Here is a 23,527-nt window from a genome sequence, read left to right as displayed (position 1 = left end):
CACCAAATGCGATTTTATTCTGAGATGTGCTGCTGAGTGACAAATATAGTAACAGGACAATCTTGCTCCGTAGAAGTGCTGCCAGAATCTGCACAACTACATTTCCCTCTTATCAACTACCAGGCCAATTAAGTGAAACTGGCTGGGGAGGTTACCTGCGTCAAGTTGCCGGACATAAGTCAAGCAGAAGTAGCAATAGAAGTTTTTCTTTCAAAATAAACCGAGAATTATGTGTTAGGGATCAACATGAAAGAAAATCTTTGGCTACAGAAACTCACTGGAACCAGACCATTAGTAAGATATCTCCTAATTTGATTAAATGATATATAATTGTGCTTACTAAATATGGGGAAAACAAAAAAGCGACTCAAAAGTGCATGCGGATAACTTTCATCTATTCTAATGTGGAGCTCATATCGGTGGCCCACATTCTCCCTCTGGACCCATCTCGTTGCTTGACGTCTTTGTTTTTTATTTTGAAAACTATAACCGGAAGTTCAGTGTTTACATGATGTCAGTGCAGTGAGGACCGCTGAGCGCCACAGCCAGCAGAGACGCACGCTGTTTTATTATCATGCCTCAGTTTAAATACTGGAGACGCGTGTCTTCTGTCATCTGAAACACAACCTGAGCTTTAAACTCTCTGCTTGTTAGTTTTGGGAATAAACGGCAGTCGCTGCCGCCAAACAGTTTGTCTACTGCCTGACATTTATTTCGGATTAAAATGGTCATCAAGGTTTACATCGCCTCTTCAACCGGCTCCGTCGCGGTGAGTGTTTGCAAATGTGTTTCCGAGCTTTGCCGATAGTTGCATGTAAGAAACGCAGTCATAGTACAAAGGCGTGAGGAAATATTGATGCTCGTAAATTCACCGAGTAGTGTTTATTGGCATTATGTAAGAGAACTGTGAGTGTGTCTGTTTGCGCTCGTCTATTGGTGACAAGCAGGGAAAGTAATGAGCGTCATTCAGACGGACAAGCGGCCACTCACTGACTGAGATGCACATTTTTAATTGGCAGCGTAGATTTTTTACGCGTTCATTCAGTCTGTTTATTTCATGGCATACCAGCTGACCTGCCTTCACTGTGTAGAAGCTTAATCAATAACAAATTCTCCTTCCTTTAGGTAGACTAAAGGGTGGACAAAATAACAGCAACACCTCACTGTAGCTATTAACTTAGCTAAAAAATTAACTAGAATCAGCGTCTTTCTGTTTTTACAGCAGATTTGTGGGGTATGGCTCTTGTCTCAAGCTTTCAGTTTTACTTTGAGGCCATCATCACGCTCCTGGCCCTTGTTTGGAAGGGCTCTTAGCTGTATTTGTGTTGGGAGATGTTCATTCTAGGGAGGGGTTCCTACCACTAAGCAGCTGCGTTATGCAGAAAGACTCCAAATACATAAGACAGATTTATGTCCGCATGCTTCATTAGAAGGCCGTTTACTGTGGGCCTTGTTTAGTGCTCAAATGATGAATTGACTAGTTGATGAACAGAAACTTTAATCTACATGTGAGGATTTTTTTTTATTTTATTTTATTTTTATTTTAACTGTGTGTTAAATTGGACTGTTTTCAGACAAGAAAAACAACATTTGCAAAATTGTTGCTGTTTTTTCTGAAATTCCGCAGGCTTCACAATTAAGGGATTCATCGAAAACATAACAGATTAACCCACAGTGGATTTAATGGTTAGTTTCAGCCCAGTCCTGTTGTACCTCTTGGGAAACAACAGGAGCATGTCATTGAGAAGGTCCAGCTGAAATTGAGTATGAGCAGAAAATCATCAAACAACACTCCTCCACGAATGCTTCAAGTCTTAGGTAATGGGACAAATGAGTAATATATTTATTTTATCATGCCCTGTCTGCAGAAGAGGGCAGTGCAATCTCTGAGCATTTACAAAGGAGTTATTTTTAATCCTATGACACATACATTCAAAACACACAGACTCTATCTCTCTCACACACATACACACACAAAGCACAGTCAAGCACGCTTGAATAGGTTCACCAATTCGGGTCAGTTGTGCGAGTGTGGAGCTCATGTGAATGTAATTCGCTCTGAATGCTTTTGAACTGAGATACAAGTGATTGAATAAAGAGGTAATGTGAGGCTGGAACCCCTCAGCTGGTTTAAAGTAAAATGGATGTGTTCAAGTCAGAGAAAAAGAGAGAGGCTACGAGTGTGAGGCAGAGATGGAGGAAAACAATCATACTCAGAAACATAGTGATGGTCAGGGGGGGAAATCTGGAAAGGAGTCAGGAATACTGTATGCGAGCAGTAAAGGACAGACAAGGGGAAAGTAATAACCAAAACCCTGCCATGCCCCTTAAAAATGAACAGTTCACAGCTTAACAACAGCAGCTTAGTGGGGCGGAAATCATCACCACATAATGAATGAAGTGCAAATTAGGTTATGTCCCACCCCTCAGAGGACATGTATCAGCCTCAGTCTCATCCGATTTTACATTTCCTGATTTCCAGAGTCCATGTAGTGATGTCCTTTCTGCAGTTATTTGTTCACAAAGTGGTGAACCTCGCTCCCTCCTCGCTTGTGAACAACTGAGCCTTTCTGGGATGCCCCTTTCATACCCAACCATGATACTATCACCTGTTACCAATGAACCTGTTTACCTGTGGAATGTTCCAAACAGGTGTTTTTGGAGCATTCCATAACTTTCCCAGTCTTTTGCTGCTCCTGTCCTAACTTGTTTGAATCGTGTTGCTGCCATCTTCCCCTTTGTCTCTCTCTGTCCTAAAGGATTAGTCTTAACCACCAGTTAATCCCTACATTTCAGAAAAAAATGCTCTCAACAATTCATGCATACTCATATACTGTAAGGACTGTTTGTATGTCTTTAATTCTACATGCACACACAAAATCTGAACTCACCCATCCCCTGACACACACTCGCACTCACCCTCACTGGGGGCACCTCTTTCATTATTTAGACTCATGCTGCCTGGCTCTCTGCTCAGAGGAAGGTCGTATCATTTATACTATGCTGGAGACCAGCAATGTGACATGTTGTATACACTCAGACCAGAAACTAACCGTGACCCTTCACGGAGTTTTAACCTTTGACCAGAGCAAACAGGCACATTACCGTTTTAAGGCTATCAGTATCCGTGCGGCTCATTTACTTTCTAGTGAGAGTTCAGATAAAGCTGATTTATGGTCACACACAGATAATGACTTTAAGAAAGACTCAACAGATTATTTGGCATCTTGTTTGGGTGTATGTCTACAGCAGACTGTCCAGAACAATCCCTTACTTGTGTTTAAGGTAAAACAATAGCTCCATTGTGGCCCTTAGCATCATTAATATAATGGACACACATGGCATGTTTACTCACACAAGCACACAGGGCAGATGCCGTTAAGTTTTCATCATTTAATTACATTTTTTTCTTTTTGTCTTCTCTATCAAAGGCAGAAAAATGTTTTCAGGGTACTGGATAATAAATGATAGTATTCATCGGCAAAATAAAAGCCTCTGTTTGTATCAGTTCACAGTCTCGCCCTCAACTTGTTTTGTATAATCAGCCCTTTTGTCATGTTAATGAATGCTTCGTACATACATAGATGTGAATGAAAAAGAAAATGAAAAATGGCACAAAACACAACAGAAATCTTCTTCTTTCATCCAAGATGATTGTCAAAATTAGATGAGATAGCTGCTTCTCTTCTTCTGTAGCTGTAGAACATCAGAAGGGAGTAGAGAAAGACGTTCAGCAGTTGCAGGTCAGAGACATGTGGACTGTGTCTAATGTGTGTTTATGACCTTCCCGTCCGTGGGAGTTTTCTGTCTTCTAAAATTATCCTTGAGGTTTTTTTTTCTCTCAGCATTCACGAACACTGTCACACAGTTTCACTCACACACAAAGCGTCCCGGAGCATACGGCACAATACCACAGGGAGCTGTCCATCCATCCCATAGACCACAGATGGGAAAGAAAACATGAAGCGTCCTAATTCCTTTCTTTGTGGAATGTAATAGTAACAATAGCAAATGATAAATTCATCAATAGATGATAATTGTTCATTATAATTCAGACTGTCCTGATCATGACCAGACATTGCATACTGTATAAAATAAATATGTCAGCTTTCCAAGTTCGAACATAAGCTCTTCCACTAATCAATAATCCTTCTTAATGGTCCCCATTACCAATAGAGCCATGATGCAGTGAACACATACAGTACACTGGACATGTGCATGTAAGTGAGAAAGAACCAGGGCTCTGGTTCGATGGGTGTCATCTTACTGTTTGTTATTAGAGGAGGAGTGTTGGGATACAGGGCAAATGTCATACATACAGCACAGTGTACGGCTGTACTTCACGTACACATTTTTTTCAACCTCTCCAGGTAAAGAAGCATCAGCAGGCAGTGGTGGGTTTCCTGGAGGCCAATCGAATCAGCTTCCAGGAAGTAGACATCACTATGTTGGAGGAGCAGAGGCTCTGGATGTACCGTAACATCCCCAGAGACAAGCAGCCGGAGAAAGGCAACCCGCTGCCTCCGCAGATCTTCAATGAGGATCGCTACTGTGGGGTAATGACGGATATTTGTTTATAATGTTTATACTGAACAACCATGCTTTAGGTAGCTCTGCAGGTAGCTTTCACTGATTGTCACTCAAATGCATTGCATGTCTTCTTATGGATGAACAGTATGTTGATGACATTTCCAATTTATCCAATTTATTTAGCATATAACAAGAGATAACTGAACAATTAACACAGGGACACATGGTCAGAATTTATTTTAAAGATGGAAACCGTGAGATTGAACATGGATGATTAATGCTCAAGATATTTATCCCAATAGTTCACGGCTATGCAAGGCTGTACAGGGTTCAGCTAACTATGCTGGAGGATGAGTTCGATCAGTCAGTGCTCGCCAGTTTACGTCCTCTGCTTTGCACGCTACTCTGTAATCCTGTCGTAATCCAGTGTCATGGACGGGGCAGATTATGTGCTCTGCCTGCCGTCACTCTCACTGGCCAAGGTAATCCAACATTACTCTGCCATGCCACGGTCATTGCATTATATTAAAAGCAGCAGTGGAAGGACTGTTTGGCAGGGATGTTTACAGCCATCTTTCAAATGTGCAGCGATTACGCAACACTCAACGTCCTTATTTTTTGCCCTTCCCCTCAGGACTATGAAGACTTCTTCCAGTCAAAGGAGAACAACACTGTGTTTGCATTCCTTGGGCTCAGCTCCCAACCCTCAGTGAAAGTAAGGGAAAGTGTGCAAAGACCTTTTCAAACACTTACTGATGCATGCACAGCTGAAGACACAGAAACAAACTGCTGTCTCTGTGGTATAAATCACACAGCCAATAAGGTTTGCTGTCGCTCCCAACTTCCTCAAACACTACACACTGCACCATCTCTCCACAGTGCTGGATCAGCACCGCTGGTTTCTGCAAGCTGCCTGTGAAATGTTGGATTTAGAACGTATTGGTACTTCATGCACATGAGCTTTTATTTTTGGGCAGAGAAAAAGAGAAATCAGTTTAAATCCCATACAGCTAGATTCTTGTCTCTTCTCCTCAATCTATTTTACAAATATCAACATTTACGTATATGATCGCAGAATGTGTATGATTGCATTCCTCGCATCAACCAATGTTAATCCTGATCAGGAAAACGAATACAATACCCAGTAGAGTATCTCTCATCGTCATATTGGATCTAGACTCTTGAAAGCATACATCAAGTACAGGGAACACCCAATGATCTAATTGTCGAATATCAAATGAGCTTATTTCCAATCATCTCTAAAGAGTATTTATTTAATATTCCTCCTGGTCACATTCTTTTTCTGTCTCTCCTCTAGACATTGATTGGATAACTAAGTTAAAAGTGATTTGATTACATGTAGACCAGCAGGATATTGCAGACGGGTTCAGTTTGAAAAAGATCATGTTTAACAGAGATGTCTGGCTATGTAGTCGCATACTGTCCAGTAAATCTTAATCTAACCCTAACCCTTTTCCCTGATCTCTAGGATTCTGAGTCGTAGCCTAGATCAGACTGCTGATACGTGACGTCCAGGGAACCTTAAAATATAAGGACAAAAACTGCATCACTTCCCGTGTTCCCTCTGCCACGATGCCAGTGCGTTGCCGAACATCATATCCCAGGGATCTCACCCTGAACGACCTCTCCTGACTGTAAAAACTCTTCAAACAACATTCCAACATCACGTCCAAGAGTCTCAAGAGGCCACAAAGAAGTAATCAGAGACCAAGGGGATTAGCTTTATGATGAGTTTCCTTTTTTATGTTAATACACTGTGAGAAACACTGTCCGTAGCATAAATTCGGTGCAAACTAGAAGACTATGTAGCAGCTTTTGCATCACTGGACCAGTCGCTTTAATCTACAATGCAGTGGATCAGGCACAAGTCACCTGAATACACACCCGTATTGTGTGTGTGCATGCCTTAGTAATTGTGTATCTGTCTCAATCAGCAGCTGTTAATGAAGGCTGCGTGAAGCGAGGGGACCTGAGAGGCAGCCTTCACTGCAACCTGAAACAACGCGAGGCCTAGCCATCACTTCTGACTGTGTGAGTGTGTGTGTTTTGTGTGAGAGAGAGGATTGGTGACACTGCAGTTTACCACAGTGCAGATGAAACCAAATGATAAGAATCCTGAAAATTATGAGGGATTAAAAGGACATATAATATCATTGCCAGCATTCATGTTAAGTTTGCTGTGCCTGCCAGCAAATAAAACAAACCTTGTTCTTGTATCTTTCCACTGCCAGACTAATTTGATTGGGGAACAAGGTTAGCTTTATTTGATATGTGTTATTACTGTCCACAAATCCAATAAAAAGACTCAAACTAACAATGTTTTAGTCTGTCTCTCAGTACGTTCTGACTTCCCTGCCCCGCCAATGGTGCTCAGCTCACCTGAGCCCATCCAATCCTACTGAACACTTAGAAAACAGGTTTTAAGCGTATCAGTAAATTAAAAAACCCCCACAACTTTAACCACTAATGAGTATTTACAGCAGCAGGACAGTGTGTATGTGACTGACCTCAAATAAACTACAGTGCCCAGATTCAGTATAATGAACGCATTGTCACGCACTGGGTGACAGTGTGGCTCGTTTGTGTTTTCTTTGGACCACAGTGGAGCTGTGGCACAGCAGAATAAGATACACATTCATTGTGGGTTTTGGTCTTTTCATGGGGCTTGTTGCCAACATGGAAAATATAGATCATCAGCAGCTGTATCCTTTAATCAAGGCCGCTGTAGACAAAGCATGGCTACAGCCAGGGTCACATGACTTAAGAGAGTGCACTTCAAAGATTATTTCTCCAAGTCTTATCTGGCAGATAAGGGGAGATAAGAATGATTGTTTATTGCTCAGAGATAATGGAGAGGCAAAGCTGTGCTGCTGTGCCTCCCCTTCTCTCTATATATTTCCACATGACCGAGTAAACAGATGCTGAAACGTGAGCAGACTGCCCTCTGTGTGTCGTACGTATTATGAAATGAACACAGATTGACACATCATGGCCAACTCTTGGTCCTTTCCTCCAATCTGTATTCTACGCTCTCCCTCCCAAACACCAACACTAAGCCTCCTTATTAAATTATCATGGGTGGGTGGTTGACTAACTCCTTTATGTTTACACATGAAGGACGCACACAAGCAGATCACCAGCGCCCTCGTTAGCCATCGCTCCCTAAACGAAGTGCCATCACAAGGAGGGACATGTCATTTTCACTTATTCCAAATCACGTGTGGGAACATCATCCTCAATGAATTTCTGCCACTGTCGACACTAACCACATTCCTCTTTTGCAGAATCATATCCTCATTTATTGTCGGTTCATGTGCTGACTTTGTTGTGAATGGATACTAACGAGCCTGTTTGGACCACAAACTGTCTAAATATACTTTCTGTTGCACCTCTCTGCGTGTGACTCTGTTGTGGTTCATTGTGGCGTTTTTTGTTTTTTGTTTTTTTTTTCCATTTGTAACAGGCTCATGAGAATTAGACACAATGACACTTAACTGTATTTGTATTTCACACAACGTCAATTACAGTGTTTGAAGTCATAATTTTGTTGTGTTTGTTGAACACAGTTTTATTGCAAATTTTTGCATTTTGTTTTTATTTGCATTTCAAAAACAGTGTTTTGGCTTTTTTGGGCATCTGGGTTCATTAACTTCAGAAAGCGTTGAAAGTGGTACACACTATTTTTTTTTTTCTTTGCATGTATTTGAAATCAGTCTAAGTAACAGTCTGAGATGTAAAAACTGACACCTTTATCTTGAGAAGATCAAGCTGAAGCTGTTTTGTAGCAGTGGTCTTTTTGTCTTTTGTGATGCGTCAAACCCAAGTTGCCAACTGAAAGCATGGTTTCATGTAGTCATGTCATACCTACAGAGTTAGAATAAACTCAGTGGATGAATGTCACCACCCCTCGGCCCCTCCTTTGCTCAATGGTTACAAATCAGGCATCATCAGGCTGGAAATGTAAGGTACAGCAAAGCCAGCCAGGCAGAGAAAAAGTATGAGGAGGTCTCTGCACACGCAGGGGCTCAGTGATGGTCAGCAGCTGATCAGCCAGAAGGTGGAGCTAGTTGGTGCTCAGGAGTGAGGAGATCTGCAGTGGCAGCTTGTGGACAGATGAGGAATGACAACTCTGGAAGGCGAGGGGATGTTAGAGATGTAAACAGGCTAAACATGGTAAGAAGGGACAGAAGAGGTGGAACAGCAGATGAATCTGATGCAGTGAGTCATCTGTTGAGGCTCTGAATTCAGTTATTTCATTTAATTTGATCAGTTGTGACACTCAAAGTGTATCCTAATACAGAATCTCGGAATGGTTTGAAGAGAAACAGCCTTACAGATGAATGGATGAATGTATTGGCCTAACAGTTTAACTGATTATTACAAACACTACATGCATGTACATGCATGTCTCTATCCTACAACGAGCAACAGTGTTAGTGCTTTTTTACCCACATCTACAGGATAAGATATTTTAAACATTAAGAGTTGCTAGATTGCTTTATTGTTTGTACAATTGTTTCAAAAATTTGCACACGCACACACACACACACACACACACACACACACACACACACACACACACACACACACACAGCTCCATGTTGAAGCTGTAGTGCTGTTTCCAGTGCAATCAAAAAGTAGATCCTCAGTGTAAAACACGAACAGGAAAAGTGCTTTCAAGGCCCTTGCCTGGATGAGTTGTAGTGTCACTTCCCATCAGAGAATGATTCATATCTTCGCGTCTGTAATGATTTACCCAGACATCAATATGTGCTTAACCTGCTGTCCAAACCTCAGTATCCTCAGTTCTGTCATTAGAGAATACTGACTGAGGTTGCTGGGTATATTACTCTTTTCACTACTTTTAGAGCCAATAGTTGTGCCTGTACTTATTGTCTGGAACACTGGGTCCTACAGTTTGTGGCTTGTGATCTTTTATAGTCAAAAAATGCCTCCTCACAACCCCGCAGTGCAGGCTGTGCTGGTAGCACTCCAGCCAAACACTGGCCAAAACTTCTAAGATTGTGTCATTTATTAGTTTTAGAGGCCTGAAGAGGGAAAACTTTTCAGAATTTAGGGTTGGTAGCGGCTCTGAATGTAGAGGCCTTATTCCTGTCATTGTCATGTCAATGAATTTTCAAGCACTGTCTTCTTCCAGCTAGTGGAAAATATGCAATAAAATGACAGCAAGAAGAATAATGAAGTCCCCGGTGCAGTGGGACCATGACTGTAACTTTGTTGTATAATAGTGACTACATGCTGTGCAGTACAAGCTACATAGCTACACGTTCACACTGGAGCACTGCGTCCTCAATGTTATGGATTTAGAGCAGATGTCCACGGTGGTGTATGTGATAATGCTGTCTTTTATTTCTGTAGAAAATACTTGCGCATAGATATTCATCAGTATATAAACAGGACAGAGCACAAAGTTCAGACTGGAATGAAAAATAATGTGGTGTATATAATAAAATGAATGATGCCTCCATTTAGCTGCTTCACTTTCAGGGTTGTTCATGCTGGCTCACTGGAATAACATCAGCGGCGCACTTGAATTGAACTGAACCTTTGTTAATGTCATTAGTAGAGCCTGAGCTGTTTCTGCTAGTACAAGTCAAAAAGGAATCATGAATGAATCCATGAGGAAAAATAATGATGAAATGATTTATGTGAGAATGTTCATGAAATACTTCACATAGCATAAAGGGGAAGTTTAAGGTGTGGTTTTGTTTGTGCAATGGTGAAACGTTCAACTGTAACCGGAGGCAGAAGAACAGATGGCTAAACCATGTAACTCAAAACGCTGAATGGACAAGTCAGTTAGGCAATGGCACGTCCAGCCTCTGTGTAATCCAACAGCATGTTTTATGAGCTAAAGGAGCAACATGTCAGGAAAAGTTAATGTGAAAATCACATTTCAGAAAACAAATGAGAAAAAGTGAATGCACAACATTGCAGAAGCAATGAACGAAAAGCATTTCAGAAATGCCACCCCCATAAAAAACTACATTCAACAGTGTAACACATGGTAATTAGCTAAAATCCTAACCAAACAAAACAAACAAAGAAACAAACAAACAAGAAAAAACAGGCAAACAATAGTTAATGGGTGTAATTATGGCAAATAATGGCAATAAATTCTATTAAAATATGAACGCGTTGCCAGACGTTGCTCATTTTGCATCCAGTTGGGGATCTGTTTATAGCATCAACTGTCGCTGCAAAGGTGCACTAGTGTTATTAACTATTTGTGGTTGCTCCTGTGACATTTAACAGGAAGGCACTGTGGAGGGGCAATGTTTGAGGTGCATAACAGGAACTGAATAAATGTGAAAATGACAGGCTCAGAGTTTCACAAGGGGAAGTGTTTGACATGTCCAGTCCTAATGAGTCATGTTAATAATAAGATGTGGGACAAGACCTGGATCCGGCAAGTCAAGGGTTTGTGAAAGAGCATAACTCAGTGGAGTGAGGTCTTCTGTTCCTAATTATTCTGTTATTTTGATGTACAAAAAATCCGCATCAACCCAGTCTTGAAGGTAAGAAATGTATTTGTAATGTATATTTTGGTGGTTTTAATCTAAAAAAAAAAAAAAAAAAAAAAAAATCCTGTTAAAGTTAAAGATTGGTGCATATAACAGAGGATGCGTCTTAACCATAATGGGCATGGATTACAAAACTGACAACAAAAGATTATTTTGCATGATAATTCAGGTCTTCTTAAGCCAAATGATCACACTGTGAGTAACACAGATGCTAAAATATTTACCTGGACTTAAAATTGAAATACATGATACACATCCACATTTAAATAAAACAAAATTGAAAGTACAAGTTCCTTTTCATGTTTGAAAACAGATTTTTGAAGATGCCACTGCCAAAGCAGAGACACAAACATGAAATTCTGCAAAGGTTCCTGCAACTGCATAAGACAATAATTTTGTTACTAGCTCAAACTAATTACAATACAGTGTCATTTTTATTTAGCCAATTTCATCAAGTGACATGCCAAGTCATATTCTCTGTGGGGGCTTTCTTATCATTTTTAAAATAAGATTTTACAGATCTTATCTTAAAAATGTGATACATAAACAGCACATTCACTTGGGCTTATGTAGGCTATAGTTCACTCGCTACCTCATTGAAATTAAAGAAAGGGAGAGGAGCGGCTTTGCTATGTACAAATTCAACATAAAAGGACTTCTGTGAATGATAGCCAAAGGTGGGAGGGGACAGGTTGGGTTATCATTGGGAGTCAGTTGTCACGTTCACCTCTTGACATTTCCTCGTAACGGCTCTCTTTTTGATCTCCATTGCCCTTCAAGTTTTCTGCAGATGATCATTTTTCGTGCCCCACATGTCGGTGTTGCTATCACATACAGCTGCTGCCCCGCATGATGTTACATGTGGGTGCCTTTCCTGTTGAATATAAGGTCCTTTTCAAATAGTAATGTAGATATTGTGCAAAACAAAATGAAATCTGCTCTCATCCTCAGCTTTTAATGATTGATCAAAATGTCAACATGCATCCAGGTTGCAGTCCAAGTTCAGGCAGTCCCTTTTATTTGTAGCAATTACTGGATCTGTACATAGGGCTTCTATCCACTGCATGTTTCAGATGGGATCAACTTTTTATTTTGAATTGTGAGGTCATTTTAATACCTGTTGGATTTAGAAGGTAAGAGGGCGACTGTTTGCAGGAATCGAATTTATCTAATTGCTCTGCTAACGGCAGGCACCGCCATGAAGACAGTACCAATGCTTCTTTTTACTCTACCTTGACAGCATTTGGCCCCCACTGAAGACACAATATGATCTTCATTTCAGCTGAAAAACAACAGTTTGTGTATTTGTCAATAGGTAAGTTTCTGTTTTTTGAATTTTTAAAAACTTTCTACATTTTAGATCAAAACACATGCGTACAAATAGTTCAAAATTATGAGAAATATACAGTAAACAGAAATGTTCAAAAATCTATGTCTTTATTATTGAAGGGGGTTTTTTTGGGGGGGGGGGGGGGCTTTATGGAAATTAAATTGTACATTTTAAGGTAGCAAATGACAGCACTGATTGCTACGTATGAATTTATTTGACAATATTGTTAAAACATTCAAGTCTGTCAGGCTTAATTAGGACAGTTTACCATATGTTTCTGTTATAGGTCTACTGAGTCTATCGCTGCTTACAGGTCAGTAAGTTCTATTTATGTTTTATGCCTGAAAACCCATGCAGATTATCTATTTAGATTTCTACACCCTGATCTAATGAAAAATAAATTTTTACTGTTCATGGTGACACAAACTGCAGCAATTGTGCTTTCATTTTCACATCTCCAGAATGTGACATAATTAGGGTGGTTGGGCCTTCGCGGTGCTCCGGTAGAGTGGAGCTCTACCACAGGGACAGCTGGGGAACGGTGTGTGATGATCATTGGAGCATTACCAACGCTGACGTGGTGTGTCGAGAGTTAAAGTGTGGGACAGTTCTCGAGGCCAAAAAAGGAGCATTTTTTGGAGAGGGAAAGGACGAGATCTGGTTGGATGATGTGCAGTGTACTGGTCATGAGTCATCCCTCCTCAAGTGTGCACACAGACCGCTTGGGGAAAATAACTGTGGCCACAGTGAAGATGCTGGCGTTATTTGTTCAGGTAAGACTGATTTCACTCGTCTCAGTGATGATTGCTTTACTTTCGAGGTGCTGGTAGACAGATCTTCGCTTCTTTCTGCAAAGGCATGCTTGTTGTTCCCTCCTGTCTCTATTCTTTCTGTTAAATGAAGGTAATTGGCTGCAGCCTTATGTTTATCTGATAATCGTATCGATCTCCTCATTTAATTTTTTACCAGTAAGCAAGTAAGCGTATTTCCCAATATGTCATGCTATTGCTTTAAATATTCATCATGGATTCACATGAAATCACAGAGTTAGCTCATTGAATCAAGCACCGCATTGCAAATACCTTCCTCAATTTATATCAAGACCAAAAATGTGGAACTGTCAAGAGAAATTGGGCAATACAGCCACAGACAAAAGCAGCTAACACAGCATTTATCTTAGCAACTGATCATGTTATTGCATCTTGTGTTCTAAAACCTCGAGATTGTCTTGTCAGTTCATATTTTGTTGTGTACAACAAAATGATTGCCACCTGTTGTGGCAATGCTGTTGCGGCAGAGGCACAACAGCGTGGTCAACACATGACCAGCTACTGCAAATGTCAAGTGCAAAGGGCAAATAAACAGTCCCCACCTGATCAAATTTTGATATATTTGGTAAAAAGCCGTCATGCATTGGACATGGACCTCATGTCACCTGCATCCTTCATCTTGGTTGAAAAAAAAGCAATATGACTGTGAATGCTTTGCTATGACAGAAGTGTTGAGTGTAGACTGGTATTTAAAAAATCTAAATTTAGATTTGCACTTCCACAAACACACAAACAAAATAAAACAGTGGTCAAAATCAAAGTAGCTGAGGTGAGGTGGTCCTGATGAAGCAGATGAAGAGAGAAGAGTTAAAACTGTTAGACTCTTAATAAATAAAACCTGTCAGTGTATTCTTCTTATCAATCATGAAGTCTGCTTGATAAACACGTACGCTCCATCAGTATACTATTAGCATATCTTAGCACTGTATTTAAGAATACATGCCATTGGACAGAGCTAAGCTAGTTGTTTCCAGTCTTAATGCTAAACTAAGCTAAATTATCTTACAGACTATCTATATTTTTGGTTGGGAACAGCAACCTGAAATTTCTGCTGGTTGCCTGGCAACTGCTCAAACCCAAGAAAGAGTACAGGTGATATGCCCCGTACAATGACAGGTTTTACAGATTTGGTGTGGCTTGATAATTTGGTGTCTCCGCTAGAATTTAAAATAAAGTTCTGTGAGTTTGAACAATTTTTGGCTATGCAGGTTTTCACCCCTTTTCACAGCATTACTCATCATGGACTTACAATTTACAAAAAGCTTGTAGACATTGATTATTTTTACTGTATGTTCTTACATAGAATCACTTATTGCATGTTTGTTGACTTTATTTGAATTTCTACCTCCATCGTTTGCAGAACATGTGAAGGTGGTCAACGGAAGCAATCGTTGTAATGGCAGAGTGGAAGTCTACCATGCAGGCCAGTGGAAACGAATATGCAGCAGCGACTGGGGCAAGGAAGAAGCAAATGTGGTGTGTCGAGAGATTAACTGTGGAACCCCTGTCACTCAGACCGAGGTGCTACATTTTGGAGAGGCGCATGACCTCACTGGAGTCAAAACCAACTGTTCTGGAAACGAGAGCTCCATCTCGCAGTGCATACTTCAAGATATCAAGGAAAGCTGTATTGATGCTACAATTGTGTGTTCAAGTAAGTCCTCCATGCCTTCAGAAAAATTACATCAGGATTTTGAGGTGAACTCTACATGGTTAGACTATCTGCTGTTTTTACGACTTCTGAATGAATGTGCCCTTTGCTTTTTTCATTTCCACCTGGCAGACACTAAACCAATTCGGCTGATGAATGGGACGAATCGGTGCTCCGGCCGAGTGGAAGTCTACCATGATGGACAGTGGGGGACAGTTTGTGATGACAGATGGGGCATGCAGGAAGCAGCCGTCGCATGCCGAGAGATGAACTGTGGGACTGCTCTTGCGGTCAGGTACAAGGCCTTCTTTGGTAGAGGTCGGGATCAGGTTTGGTTGGACGACATTGAGTGTACTGGTCATGAGAAATCCCTCGCTGACTGTCCGCACAGAGGTTTTGGAGAGCATGACTGTGACCACAATGAAGATGCCGGTCTTGTATGCTCAGGTAACACTTGTATAATGTGTTCTTCTGTGCAATATCACATATATAGAAGCAGTACAATTGTTCTGCTTTTCACAAACTTTATGGTCCTTAAAAGAATCGAAAAATACTGCATGCCATTGCTGAAGTAACATTTGACTCCCTTCTTTCCAGACTCAGTCAGATTGTACAACGGGACTGACCGCTGCTCTGGCAGAGTGGAGGTCTTCCACAGTGGCCAATGGGGGAAAGTTTGTACTAATCACTGGGACCATGCACAGGCCTCACTGGTGTGTAAGGAGCTTGGTTGTGGAGCTCCAAGAAAATCACAAGAAAGCTTCAATTTTGGTGACAGTAAACTGAAAGGATATATAAGTAGATGCTCTGGCAATGTGAGCTCCATCTCCCAGTGCACCCTTGAAGAAAGCATAGGGAGATGTGAAGGTGTTTCTCTTTCATGTGCAGGTAAGACACAAAAGGTGGGGATATACTGTTGCACCCCTCAGCTATATTAACAAAGGGCATGTGGTCATTAAAAATAAGACTGGCTTATGCCTTGCTTATTAAATCTTGTCATTATTATTTACTTGTGAACATTTGGGCCTGATGGTGGAATTAAGTTAAAGGTCAAAGGGTTATAAAAACCATGACCCCTCTGCGGGGTCACAAGTATGTCTTCCACCTGTACCTTGTTTATGGATTTCTACTGAAGACTAGGGAATATTTCTGGGTAAGCTATTTATAGCAGCAGGATAATGTAAGTGGGATCAACTCAAAATAAACAACAATTCAATTTGATTTCAGTTCAATTCAGTTTTATTTATATCACACAATTTATGCCGACTCTTAAATTTAGTCTTTGTGTCTGCCTCCTGGGTAAAGACTGGAAGATGGTTCCACGAGAGAGAGAGGAGCTTGATAGCTAAAAGCTCTGACTCCAGTCCTGCTTTTGGAGACTTTAGGAACCATAAGTAAACCTACATTTTGGGAATGCCGTGTTCTAGTGGGGTAATAGGGACTGACCATTTAGGGCTTTGGAAGTAAGGAGAAGGATTTGAGTGGTTAATATTGGAGAAATATGATCTCTTTTCCTTGTAATTGTCAGAACACATGCTGCAGTGTTCAGGAGAAACTGGAGAATATTTAGCAACCAATTCGGGCAGCCTGATAGTAAGGTATTGCATTAATCCAGCCTGGAAGCAACAAATGCATAGACTTGTTTTTCGGCATAGTTTTGAGACGGGAAGAAATATTTCTGAATTTCTTTATCCTGCTGCAAAGGTGTAATACCTGCAGCAAAGTAAAATTGAAAATATATAGCATTAGTTGCTAGATACTGCATGGTTTTATTTAAGCTGTCCAATTTTCAATTCAGCTGTACAGTTATGGCCAGAATATTTGTTTAAACGTTAAAAAATGAACTAATGATCTGAACAGAATGTGAAGCAGCAACAGCTCCGACCTTATGTCAAGGACGTCTATGTATTGTGTTGCAGAGATATCTACTGAAGTTAGCATGCTAACCAGTTAGCTGTGGCCTGTGTGGTCTCGTACAACCACTTTCTAACTCAAGTGGCGATAGTCCGAGAGTATTTTGCACTAGCAAATAGCACTAAAGAGGGCTTACTTTAAAGCATTGTTGACTTAAGACAAGTACACCATTAGCTAAAGATGGACCTTCAAGCGGGTAGCCCTGTTGTAATTTAGATGCAAATCCCTGCCACGTTGGGCCTGTGCGCCAAGTCAAACTGAGTGAAGCCAAGTCAACATGTGTATGGAAATGGGATTGTCAGTGGCAGGGGATGCTTCATGGCTAGCATATCTGCAAACACTTAAACTGGTGAGTACTTTTAACATGAGTGGACCTGTCCTCAGGTGTTCCACCACTAAGGCTCGTCAATGGCACTGACCGATGTTCTGGTAGAGTGGAGATCCTGCATGATGGCCAGTGGGGATCAGTGTGTGATGATGAGTGGGACATCAGAGATGCTCAGGTGGTGTGCAGAGCCATGGACTGTGGAACAGCTCAAGCCGCCAAATCTAGTGCCTTCTTTGGTCAAGGCCAAGGAGACATCTGGCTGGATGATGTCGGCTGTGTCGGTAATGAGACATCTCTTTTGCACTGCCAACATCCCAGCCTTGGAGAAAATAACTGTGGCCATGTCGAAGATGCTGGCGTGGTGTGTTCAGGTATCATCTCAGTTAGCACTCTGTTCTGCTGGCTCTTTGCATGCATGTTATTTACTCAACTTTACAAACCAGAGATCTTTCAAACGTGACCGAACACCAACTACTATTTACTGATTCTCTGCCCTTTGCTTTCCAGCTACCATTAGACTCATTAATGGGACTAACCAGTGCTCTGGCAGGGTAGAGTTCCACCATGATGACCACTGGGCAGCTGCATATAATGTTAACTGGGGAATGAATGAAGTTGCAGTGGTTTGCAGAGAGATGAACTGTGGAGATCCTGTCAAGTTTTCAGGATCATTTGGTCAAGGCGGAGACCTGAGAGGATATCAGATCAGTTGCAGAGGTACAGAGAGCTCTCTCAGCCAGTGCACACTGAGACAACATACCAGCCAAGAACGTATTGAAGAGGCAGCTGTGGAATGTTCAGGTAAGATAAGAAGATGGAAAGGAAAGTTGAATATCAGTTCTTTTACTTCAGCAAAGGATCTGAACACTACCTGCACTGTTAGTTGTCTCTTTTATGGGTCAAGATATGGTGATGATAGGACGAATCACCAAACTGTCAAAGTCAAAGCATTGAGTAGTCCAGTTCTATAATGACTCTGAACTTTACCTCAGTATTCAAATCATCACATAGAGTAATTAATGTAATCATGGAATAATGTGATGAATGCTCAAATCATAGATGTGACTAAAAATGTTGCTGCCCATGTTACATTTGGAATTGGAGCAATATTACAAACTATATTCTATACCTGCTCTTGCAGCAATCAAATTACAGCACACACATTCTGTACCAAAAACTCAAAATTTGGACTGCATGCACGAACATTCACAGAAGAACTTTCATTCCCAGGCAATGTGAAGTTGGCTGGTGGGCCCAATCGCTGTGTTGGAAGAGTGGAGTACTATGACAAAGGCCAGTGGAGGACTGTGTGTGGTGAAACCTGGGATGTGAATGATGCATCGGTGGTGTGTAGACAGCTGGACTGCGGAAGAGCTCATAAGATCACCAGCTTGTCTGAGTATGGCATGGGCATAGGACAGAACTGGATTGATCAAATTGAATGCCATGGAGGGGAGTCAACACTGGCTGAGTGCCCACAAAGACCATTTACTGACAAAACTTGCAATGTCACCTCAGTTGCTGGCGTGGTCTGCACAGGTAAGAAACGTACAAAAGACCAAGTCCACTTGCTTGACGTTTCTGAATCTTTCAACCATGTTTTCAGGTCATTCTCTGCAGATAGTTGCTTATCACATGACATAAGTTTGGAATTTCTGACGTGTTGTGTATGTTAGAGGGATGTAACCTGACCTCTCAAGCTCAACGCATATAGTTTTTGCATAAATTGATTATTAATTTAGCCATTTTATGATTAATTTCGGTATCCATCATATTAAAGACATGAAATAAGAATTAGATCATCTCACATGTTCTTATGTCCTCATTGTTAAAGGTGTTGTGTTCCAAATCTGAATTGTGTGTCGGGAACAGTTCCTCACCAGTCTTTTTCTGTCATTATTATTTATCTACCATATTTTTGACTACATTAAAATGAATTTGAAATATGTGATACCATATATTCATTTTAGTTCACTTGATTTCGCAGGAAGTTTGGAAGTCCGGTTGGCTAATAGTAAGGATGAGTGCTCTGGAAGAGTAGAGGTCCGTCATGGCGATATGTGGCAAACGGTGTGTGACACAGACTGGACCCTGAGTAAAGCTGAGGTGGTGTGTGAGCAGCTGGAATGCGGACATGCATTAAGTGCTCCTGGCGGTGCCCATTTCGGCCAAGGCAGTGGATCAGTAGTGGAGGCTAGTGATTCGTGCTTTGACAATGTGACTACTCTACAGCAATGCTCCCTCAAAGGTTTCCAGAGCTCGAGGTGTGGGCATGACCACGATGCTGGTGTCCTATGTGCAGGTAAAGCCTTTTACATTATGTGTTCAAAATTCTCACATACAGCTGGACAAATGTAATGATAGCATCAGCTTTTGTTTCACGGTTGTGAAGTGGAGTGGGAAATGGTTGTATTTACTCAATCTATCAAGTGCAAAATCATGCTTGAGGGAATTGTTCCACATTTTAGGAAACACGCTAATTTACTTTGCTGTCAAGAGTTACATGAGAAGGTTGATGCCACTCTCATTCATGCAAGGTAAATAAGTGGCTGGAGCCAGCAGCTGGTTTCTTAGCTTAGTATAAAGACTGGAATAATGGTGAAACAGCAACCATAACTGAATCACAGACAGAGCCAGGCTAGAGGCTTTCCATGCTAATTTAAGTTAACCAGCTGCTGGCCTACAGGCATACACAAAAGTATGCTAACTTCATTTCTGTCTTCACATGCAGCACAACTTCGGTTGGTCAGCAGCTCAGGTCAGTGCTCTGGAAGAGTGGAGCTCCTCTATAAAGGCCAGTGGGGAACCGTGTGTGATGATGAGTGGGAAATGCCCAATGCTGATGTGGTATGCAGACAGCTTGGCTGTGGACATGCAGTTTCTGCTCCTACAAGTGCCCACTTTGGTAGAGGCAGCGGTCCAATATGGCTGGATAATGTGGAGTGTACAGGCCAAGAAACTGCTCTCACACACTGTACACACCCTGGTTTTGGAGAAAATAACTGTGGGCACGGTGAAGATGCTGGTGTTATCTGTTTAGGTAAGAGGACTGGCTCATTTTGAATCTATGAATGAAGTCATTACCTCCCAGGGGGCATTAAGAAGAGCCTGCATTGGCTGCTGTGACAAAACAAACTTATTATCTTTTTCAGGTTCTCTCGAGAAGCCCCAACTCACTTTGAGTCCTGGTCCGGAGGTAAACTGGGGGGAAAAAGTCGAAATCACCTGCGCTGTAGCAACAGAACAGTTGGGCGGGACGTTTGTTCTGAGAAAGACCCAAGGATCATTTAAAATGGAAAGGTTCTCTGAAAATGATGCTGCCACCTTTACCTTCCCTGCAGTGGACTTCAGCCATAAGGGCTCATACTTCTGTGAATATCAAAAGAAATTGCCCGATCAAGTCATCTATTATCCTCAAGGAAACACTGCAGACCTTTCAGTCATAGGTCAGTACCTTTTTGCTGTGTTTGTCCACTTGAACACAGTTGTTGGAAATGTGACTATGCAAGATTGCAAACATTACTCTTATTACTTATTACTAAAGTCTTATCTTGATCTATATGAGTTTGTAAAAGTCTGTCTGTATTCTGCAGTGAAACTGGAGAAGCCCAGCATCTCCCTTTCATCGCCTTTTGCCATGGTGGTCTACAACCCAGACAAAATATCAGTCAACCAGGGCAGCACCTTCTCCGTCACTTGCTCTATTTATTCCAGATATCCTGGAGGTTTCTTCTACCTCGCAAAGTCAAACAAGACTGTCACTGAACCAAAGATGCCGTTTGCCCACGTTCCCTACTACACGGCAGTCTTTGAATTCCCTGCTATAGATTTTAAAAACCAAGGAGACTATACCTGTGTCTACGGCATTAACATCTCCTCTCTGTCCTTCTCGTCCGTTCCCTCCAGGTCACTCCAAGTCAATGTAGTCGGTGAGACCCAAAGCGCCCTTGACAGTTTGTCTTTCTGCTGTGATTATAGCTAATTGCTAACTCTACCACATGATCGTTTCATCCCTACAGCCGCCTCATCCTCTTCAACTGTCCCAGGAGTTCTGGGAGGGCTCGCCGTGTTGCTGCTCATACTGGTTATAGCATACTTTGTCTGGAGAAGGAGAGGCTGGGGTGCTGGTAAGTGACAGACATCCACACTTTTCGTATTACAAAATGACACTAATGCCCCTTTATTTTAATGCCATATAATGTGTCTAGGTTTAAAGCAGGACCAATTAAAGTGTAAAGTAAAAGGTGTAGCTTGTAGGGATACAAGCATTTTGCATCATTGAGTGCACTGTTTTTATTTTAAGGCCTGCTACTTTACTTTGATTCATTCATTGCTCTAATAGCATCATTTATGACTGTCTTCAGGGATAAAGGCACTGTACGCTACATGTCCAGCACCTACAGATTAAGCTGAATAGCTGGGGAACATAGTGGAGCACTTAGAAACAAAAGACAATGACTTCTCTGTGTTTTGTTTATGGCTCATTTATGCTGACTCCAAGTGGCCTAATGTGGCCTCAGGATCACTTTACTCAGTTACATAGAGCGAAATGTTACGGAAAAACAAAGGAGGAGCTCTGGTGGGATGTACCAATAATATGCTCCTTATCAAGGTTGTCACTAGGGTCACCAGAGGACAGGGCAGGGATGCCAAATTGTGGCCATATTGCATAACAAACACAGTCTCTCATGCAGCAGATCATTTCCTCTGGAGCCCTTCTTCTGAATATTTCCTCTGACTATCCATGTTGTTATCACATGACCATCAGGAACTACATGCTCTATCATTTTTTAAGTCTTCATCCTGCTGCATTTAACTGATCAGTACATACAAGCAGGTTTTTAAGCATAGTGGGAACTTGCAATTTCTCTCATTGTAACCTCAGGTTTAGAACACACAATGTGTTTAAATGACTTGCGCAAACGAAGTCTTATTTTCAGGGACACTACAATGCAAAAAAAAAAAAAAAAAGTATAATTATAACCCAACGCTGCAGTTCTCCTCAGCTCTACGGAGTGTTCTAGCATCTTTCAGCCCAGTGAACAGTACTTTCCTGCTGCTAATGGCAGATGGGCAAAGACATACTTACACATTTGCAGCATACCATGTCAGTGTTTTTTTTACAGCCTCTCATGCTGCCCCCTAGTGGCCAAAAATTACACACACCGAGTCACTCTGGATCTTGACCTCCTTTTGATTCAGCCAACGACCTTTTTTTTTTTTTTTCTTTTTTTTTTAAAGAATGATCGTTGTTTTCATGGTGATTTTATGCTCATTTTTCAGGTACCTTGGTTCAGTTTAACAACAGGTTTGGAGGAACAGTAACACCCGATACTGAAGACAGAAGCAATAGAACATTTGATGGAAGGTAGTAAAAGCGAGAGAACGACGCTGATGTTATTTGCCTAGATACACCCATTTTATATTAGATCAGATAACTTGAAAAACATCCCAGTGATTGCAGCTGTCACTCTCCTTATCCCCCTCAGAGACCACAATACCCAAAGCAATGAGCATGGGTACAGTCGCAGCCCAGAAAACAAGAAGGCTGATGGTGATTCTGACAGCACTGTTGAGAGGGTGCCTGAAGACCTGGCTGGGAGAGTGTGTTATGAGCTTGAACCACTTGTTTTGTCGTGAAATCAAAATGACTCAAGGAATAGCCATGCCATTTCACTGAAGTTACACAGTAACATAACACCGGGCTGTAGAACAGGCTTTTACTGCTGTCTCTGGATGAACGTTTGAAGTCTGTCACACCTGTAGCTGCACTCGACAGTGATGTTACAGTGTAACGCACCATGGAGAAAACACACTTTTCAGCTGGTGCTCAGTTGCTCTTTTAAGGTAGACCATAGGAACATTAGGGACCTTTTTAAGCGTGTTTTTACACCTCTTCGTAAGTCAACAGATTACTCAGAATTCTACTGATTTCGCATTTGCAAGTAGATGCCGTGTGATTTAGAAAATAAACTTTGCAGAAATTGAAAATGTGATTTTGAAAGACATACTGTGTAATGCCTGTGTAAACGGGCCAAATATTGCTTGGAACATTTATTTTCATACTTATACCTTTCATTTTCATGAGAGATTCTGCCAAAGTCCACTGACCTGTAGGAGGATACTCATTACATTGTCTTGTGTTGCTTGATAATTTGCCTTTTTTTTTTTTTTTGGTGTATGTGAGTCCTCATCAATAAAATTGTATTGCCAGATTTCTTTGTCCTCCTGATTGGGGAGCAAACATGCTTAAAGGGTCCACATCATGCTCATTTTCAGGCTCATACTTTTGCTGTGGTTGTCTACTAGTTTATATGCTTTAATGTTCTCATACTGTCTATGCTGCACCTGTATTCACCCTCTGTCTGAAACACTCTG

General features: G+C 41.4%; 2 protein-coding genes across 2 annotated transcripts; both read left to right on the top strand.

The window, feature by feature from the left end:
- Nucleotides 1-499: 499 nt before the first annotated feature.
- Nucleotides 500-7,944, top strand: sh3bgrl2 (SH3 domain binding glutamate-rich protein like 2). The gene is made up of 4 exons (XM_076756876.1): nt 500-769; nt 4,371-4,556; nt 5,165-5,245; nt 6,020-7,944. Exons 1-4 carry the CDS (start codon nt 725-727, stop codon nt 6,032-6,034), a joined length of 327 nt encoding a protein of 108 aa, XP_076612991.1. The 5' UTR covers nt 500-724; the 3' UTR covers nt 6,035-7,944.
- Nucleotides 7,945-10,989: 3,045 nt separating this feature from the next.
- LOC143335880 (scavenger receptor cysteine-rich type 1 protein M130-like) lies at nt 10,990-23,526 on the top strand. The gene is made up of 17 exons (XM_076755544.1): nt 10,990-11,090; nt 12,337-12,411; nt 12,713-12,739; nt 12,888-13,199; nt 14,617-14,910; nt 15,040-15,354; nt 15,505-15,795; nt 17,206-17,520; nt 17,657-17,950; nt 18,380-18,688; nt 19,137-19,451; nt 19,881-20,189; nt 20,302-20,595; nt 20,743-21,078; nt 21,169-21,276; nt 22,433-22,517; nt 22,639-23,526. Exons 2-17 carry the CDS (start codon nt 12,363-12,365, stop codon nt 22,787-22,789), a joined length of 3,804 nt encoding a protein of 1,267 aa, XP_076611659.1. The 5' UTR covers nt 10,990-11,090; nt 12,337-12,362; the 3' UTR covers nt 22,790-23,526.
- Nucleotide 23,527: the final 1 nt, after the last annotated feature.

Source organism: Chaetodon auriga, chromosome 18 (assembly GCF_051107435.1).
Source record: "Chaetodon auriga isolate fChaAug3 chromosome 18, fChaAug3.hap1, whole genome shotgun sequence".
Taxonomy (NCBI): domain Eukaryota; kingdom Metazoa; phylum Chordata; class Actinopteri; order Chaetodontiformes; family Chaetodontidae; genus Chaetodon; species Chaetodon auriga.
This window is presented reverse-complemented; position numbering and strand designations above follow the sequence as displayed.

Coding starts and splice junctions, on each gene's coding strand:
- sh3bgrl2 (XM_076756876.1), top strand. CDS start 725: ATGGTCATCAAGGTTTACATCGCCTCTTCAACCGGCTCCGTCGCG. Junction 770..4,370: donor CTTCAACCGGCTCCGTCGCG/GTGAGTGTTTGC, acceptor CAACCTCTCCAG/GTAAAGAAGCATCAGCAGGC. Junction 4,557..5,164: donor ATGAGGATCGCTACTGTGGG/GTAATGACGGAT, acceptor CCTTCCCCTCAG/GACTATGAAGACTTCTTCCA.
- LOC143335880 (XM_076755544.1), top strand. CDS start 12,363: ATGATCTTCATTTCAGCTGAAAAACAACAGTTTGTGTATTTGTCAATA. Junction 12,412..12,712: donor GTTTGTGTATTTGTCAATAG/GTAAGTTTCTGT, acceptor TTTCTGTTATAG/GTCTACTGAGTCTATCGCTG. Junction 20,190..20,301: donor TGCTGGTGTTATCTGTTTAG/GTAAGAGGACTG, acceptor TATCTTTTTCAG/GTTCTCTCGAGAAGCCCCAA.